Source organism: Cavia porcellus, unplaced genomic scaffold (assembly GCF_034190915.1).
Source record: "Cavia porcellus strain 051 isolate PalLab524CR breed Dunkin Hartley unplaced genomic scaffold, mCavPor4.1 scaffold_7, whole genome shotgun sequence".
NCBI lineage: Eukaryota > Metazoa > Chordata > Mammalia > Rodentia > Caviidae > Cavia > Cavia porcellus.
In genome coordinates, this window is record NW_026947490.1 from 39,431,590 (window position 1) to 39,437,677 (window position 6,088).

The window sequence follows — 6,088 nt, forward strand, 5'->3', positions numbered from 1 at the left end:
TAATCTCCTGGCTCCCAGTCTCAGGAGGATGGCCCCTATACCTGGATTTTGATGACATGCATCTCCTATTGTTCCATCACAATCCTTGTACAATAATTCTCCCTTCCTAGGACTGGTCTGAATCTGGTGGAACCTATCAAACTTAACACCAGGTAATGATTATAAGCAACTAAAATATTCCAAAGGCTTTCATCACCTTAGTGACCAAAATATTTTACATTTTGAGTAGCATTTCAAGGCATGGTAATTAAAGCAGATTTGATACATACCTGCCCTTCTTCCAAAATCAACGGCTTTATTTCTATATTTTGATGCATGCTGTTATAGAAGTCATTCATGGCACTATTTAGTTTTTGATAGTCAGCTTCATGATCTAAAAAGGGACTACATCCTTTGATAACAACCCAGAAGCAATCCGGATCTTCAATCTACAAAGATTTTAAAACACAAAAATGCATGATTTAAAAGTAGAACTATAAAGCAATAAACTTACAATCACAATAACTATTTCTAATTTGTAATCTAACAGATTCTTGCGAAGGATCTTATTCTTAAATGGTCAGACCAAAGATCAAATTTCAAAGCATGTAAACAATAATATGTAATTCTCATTTACATGTTGTGACTATAAAGCAAACAGGGTCACTGATCTCCTATAGTTTGAAAACATCCATATCTATTAGATCCAGTACATTTTTAACCTTTCTGTAAGAAAGAGAAATATAACTATTTATACTCTGTTCATATTTTTAAAAATAGCTAAAGCAGTTATATAGTATTACCTACTTAGAAAAGAAAGGAGTGGAATAGGACAGAATGTATCTGTAAATGCATCTTGTGATATACTTTTATTAGAAATCAAGATTCTCAGCTGGGCCTGGTGGTGCATGCCTGTGATCACAGAACTTGGTAGCCTGAGGCAAGAGGATCACCTTGAGTTTGAGGCCAGCCTGAGCTACATGGTGAGTTCAAGACCAGCCTGAACTACACAGTGAGACCTTGTCTCAACAAAATAAGATATTCTCAGCAAGGGATGGTGGTGCATCCCTGTAATCCTTGCATTTGGGAGGCTGTGGCAGGAATACAGATGTTTGCATTAGTATTCCTCATAGTTTTCTGAATGTTTGAACATTTTGATGCTTGAGGAGTAAGAATGTCAATTTTTGGGCTTTCAATACAGCTAAAAACTAAGAAGAGAAAAGCAGAAAAAGAGAAACATGGAGGGGAACCCCAAACCTGCAAGTGAAGCCCCCCCTCACAAACTGGCAGGCTATAAATTGCTTAGGTGAGAGTCTCAGAAGTCAGAGAAGACAAATAGCTGGAAAGCTGAAAGAAAGTTTTAGCCATTACCTTTGAAAAACATGGTCCCACCCTTTAACATTGTGTTCTTAAAGCTCACTCATGTTGAATCATATCTCAGAATTCCCTTAAGGTTAAACAACACTCTCATATATACATATATACCATATTTTGTTTATTCACTGTTGGACACAGGGGAAACATTTTATCCATGTAAAAACTATATGGATGACTACAAGTGACATCCGTACAACACTTGATGAAATTCTCCTATGTGGGACAGAAAATTTGCTCAGAGGGTGAGCTGGGTGGGAGTCAGAAGGGCAGATCAGAGAAAATGTGGCAAACAAAAGGATTCCCGAGGCCCAAATGAGAGGAGATCCCAATCCTAACATAAAAGTCCAGCTCCTTGGCTGGGGATTTAACTCAGTGGCATAAGTGCCTGCCTTGTAAGCGCAGAGTCATGAGTCTGATCTCTGGTACAATTAAAAAAAAAAAAAAAGAGTCCAGCTCCTTTTTCTTAGAGCTAAGGGCCTTTCTTAGAGGAGAAAGCTGACTACCCCGTTTAGAATGGATTGACAATATCTGATATGTGAAGAGACGTTTGCTTGTGAGTTGCATCTAAACCCCTAAAATCTAACAAATCCTCTACTCAAGATGAGGTGTTTCAAACATTTGTGCATCTTTGTGCAGAGAAATTCCATAAAATAGAATGACTTTAAAAATCCTATCATTTGCTGTTTTTCTTCTCTGCCCACTGAAGCATGGTTTTTAAAGTAACTTATATCCCCTTTTTCCAGTAACTCAGACCCAGCTCTTTGCTGGTGCCTGTAAACTCCTTCCTCCAAGCACCACACATTCCCAGTCCATCAATTATCATAACCTGCTGCAAAGACCCAAAGACTGGGAACATTCACACTCTTCTGAGTGGAACCTGAAAAGAGCACAGCAGAGACTGAGACCTAGCAGGGCTCGCGCTGAAGGAGGGGAACAGGTCACTACACCGTGTCCATTACACGCGCGTGGAAGGGGTGTGCGTGGGATCCGCTTCCAGTCTGTCCCTCCCGCCGAGGTTAGTACCGTGCAAGCCAGGCACGGTGGCTCATGCGTGTGACCCCAGGACTCTGGGAAGCTGAAGCAGGAAGATGGCAAATTCGGGCCCAGACGGAGCAATTTAATGGCTCTGAAACACCCTCTCTCAAAATTTCAAACAAACAAACTCAGCTCAGGGTGTAGCTGAGTGTAAAGGCCCTGCAAGAAGAAAGGAAAGAAAGAAGGGAGAGGGAATGGGGAAAACAGTCCGTATATTCACATTCTCTCTCGCACACCCGCACACACAGCTCCAAGTTTCGTCTAAATTTTAGGGAAACCACCTGTGGTAATGTATGTAGCACCCTAACTCCCCAGCCCGAGAAGCAGACTTCAGCCAAACTCCCCGCTGCTTATCTGAAGCCTGGGCTCACACAGCCCGACCGCGCTCACCCTCAGCACCAGGACCTCCAGCATCCCGCCAGGCAAGGCCGCCGTCTTCGCCCTCAGAAGTCCGGGCCGCGCCGCCGGGAAGTCCTGGCGCCGGGGTTCCCAGAAGGCAGCGGCGGGGAACTGACTGCCGCTTTGCACAGGTAAGTCAGAAACCAGGAGAGTCTCTGGCCTTCAGAGGCCTCGCGCGTGAGGGAGCGAACCAGGCCGAGCTCGCTCTTTTGTCTTCGCGCCCGACGGCGCCACGCACAGCTGAGCGGTTACCCGGCGGTTGACGCCCACGAGGCGCTCGCGCAGGCGCAGTGTGGATGCTGAAGCCGCTCGCACCTGCGCCCGTGTTAAAGGTCCCAGTGGGGACCAGGCCTTTTGGTTTCACAGTGTGATATCATCAAACTCTGAGAACCAATTCTATGAATCTTAATTTTCGTGTGAGAAAACAGGCTCGGTTAGAAATGTAAAGTTTAGGAAAATCTGTGCTTCCTCAATGACTAGGGGTTGGTGCCTTTTCCAGAGGCGGGCAGGCAGCCATGTTGACAGGAGGCCGGTGAAGCAGTGACGTCACCAGGTCGCTCCACCACAGAAGCAGCAAGTAGGGTACTTGTCAAGGGCCACTCCATCGCAAAATTAAAGTGTAAGGGGATGTAGCTTAGAGTAAAGAGCCTGAGTTCCAGCCTTAGCATCACAATCACGACCGAGGGAAAAAAAGGGGAGATTTCACAAGGTCCTCTAACGATGTGCTTAATAAAACCTGAGGCAGGAGGGGCAGAGATGGTAAGTGTATGATGTCAGACAGAAAAACTCTGCTGCAGAATGAATGAAGTTCACCTATTGCTAATTAGGCCCTCCCACAGCCACCCCAAATCAGGGACCTGCAAGACCGGCTCACCTGAAAGTTGCAAAAGGAGACCATAAAATCTGATTTAATGAGGTCCCAGAGATAGTTCCCAAGTCCCAAAGACAGAAAATACAGCCTTCTGTAGGGCAATGCCAAAGCACAAGATGGCTACACTTTGGTTCAGGATTCAAGGGGTGATTTCTGGTGGACATGAAGTCCAAGTCAACAAGATTTCAGTGCAAGTGCACCTTGTCGGTCTTCGTGTAAAGAACCTATGTAGCCAAGGTTGTTACTGGCACATGGCCACTGTGGCATTCACATACAGCTAATAAATTATCAAGTACACACATCCTTTACCCTTCAATATTTTATGTGTACTGCCCTGATACTCCATGACACACTCAGAAATTGGATTGTCTACCTTTGTAATATTTTTCTTTCTGAAAATCTGTTACATTCTTTCTCTTTGAAGTTCAACATACCATCTAGGTAATGGGTGATTTTTGTTAATTTTCTTTGATCATGATAGGGCCTTTTCATCTCAAGATCAACATTTCTCTTTAGCTCAAGACAACTTCATTCTTTTCTCTATATACTATATCTCTCCCATTGTTGTGGAATATTCTTTTAGATATACCAATAATCCACACTCCGTCTCTAATATCTGTTTTCCTTAGCTTATAGTAACAAAGAGACCAAAGAACAAAAGTTGTTCTGAGATGGAGGGTTTTTTTGAGGCAACAAAAGTGCAAACAGTTCTGAGGTGAGAAGGACTTTTCAGTAGTCAAGGAACAGAAAGCCCTGAGGGGAGCAGGTGCCAATGGAGACAGGTGCATAATGAGATCAAAGAGAACAGCAGGGCTTTGTTGGCTATGGTACATTTAAATTTCTTGAAGAAAAGCCAGTAAAGAGTTTTAATAAAGCCAGTGATAACATGACTGGACTCATATTTCCTTCTCAGTGAGTGTGTGGTGAATGGAATAATGAAAATGGAGAATATAGCTCTGAGATGGTAGCAGCAGCTAAAAAAGAAGTAACATTGGCTTTCAATAAGGGCAGAGCAGTACAGAAGTCAGAAGAGAGGATCAGTACCGAGGACCCCTGCAGTGGGTCCTATTTCCTGCAAGGTGAAAAAAAAGCAAGAGACAAAATGGTGAGGCAACAGAGATCCGGAATGCCCAGTGGTTCATGGGGAACAAAAGGCCAGAAGGCAGCCAGAGCCTCAGTATTCATTGAGCACATTCACAGTGAGGAAAATGGTGAGATTATGGCTTGATGTGCTAGATAAGTTGCAAGGCAGGCAAAGCTTGTAAAAGAGGGGACAAAGCGTGCTTGCAAAAGGAACAACACAGCTAGATTCAAATTGTTAATGAGTAACTTGTTTTGTGATGAATTCTGGGGAGGAATTTTCTGTGGAGTCACACAGGCCTCAGCAGAGATGTTTTCTCATATCTTAGCCCCACAGCTTCATGGCCCACTTATCTGGGCTCACTATGGCCATTGCTGGGGAGCAGTGCTAGCCCAACATGCCACCCACTTGCTTCCACAAAGTCTGGTACACAGCCTCAACCAGGCTCACTATTCAAACCAAAAGCCAATTTAGGGAAGTCACCTCTAGACAGCCTGCCCTTCTCAGTGGTAAGCACAATCACATTTGGGTCTGGGAGAGGGTGATATAAATGAATCAGGCTGGGTGTGGTGATTCATGCCTGTAGTCTCAGCACTGGGGAGGCAGAAGCAGGAAAATTGCCATGAGTTCAAGACCAGCCTGGACTGTAGATTGAGACCCTGTCTCCAAAACAAACAAGAAAAGTCAAGAGATCTGTTACTCTCCATGACTAACTATGCAAGGCTTTATTTTTTTAGTTTTTGAGTTATTATTTAGTTTTTAGTTATTATTTTGTTATTTATTTATTATTATAGTTATTATTTTAGTTTTTTAGTTATTATTTTGAAGGTAGTAAAATACAACAGAACAAGACGGAACAAAGCCAATTTAGACAGTGTAGTGAAATTAGTACAGAACTTCACAGCAGGTTACCGGGATAACAGTAATAGGTACCATAGTATATCTCGTTATCTTCACAATAGTTGTTCTTTCAATCAGGTATAGCAAAATAAAATGAAATAGAGTACATTATAGAATTTATCAAACAGATTATTGAATAGAGCAATACCATTAATCAGAATAAAGAAAACAGTAGTAAAAATATTTGCCAAAGAGATGGTAGAAGGAAATCCCCATTATTTGCCATATTGCATATGGTCAACCTCCCAAGAGATGCTCAGATCTCTGGCTCCCATTTGCTAAGGGGTGTGTGTGTGTGTGCGTGCAAGTTCTTTTAATGGAATAAATTGCTTTTCTACATAACCCCATGCTGATGGGTTTTATTTAGAATATAGCGCCATCAAATACAAATCTATACCTTTTAGAGCAGTTAAAAAAGAGAGAAACAGAAAACAAAAAATCTGCAT

General features: G+C 42.7%; 1 protein-coding gene across 1 annotated transcript in view; it reads right to left on the minus strand.

Moving 5' to 3' along the window:
* The window catches only part of Tdrd12 (tudor domain containing 12), an 84,735-nt gene extending 81,281 nt beyond the window's left edge, over window positions 1-3,454 (minus strand). The window contains exons 1-2 of the mRNA XM_063253393.1: window positions 2,782-3,454; window positions 270-428 (exon numbers count right to left, since the gene is read on the minus strand). Of these exons, the coding sequence (XP_063109463.1) occupies window positions 270-428; window positions 2,782-2,805 (183 nt within the window). The 5' untranslated portion in view covers window positions 2,806-3,454. The remainder of the gene's footprint in view (window positions 1-269; window positions 429-2,781) is intronic.
* Window positions 3,455-6,088: the final 2,634 nt, after the last annotated feature.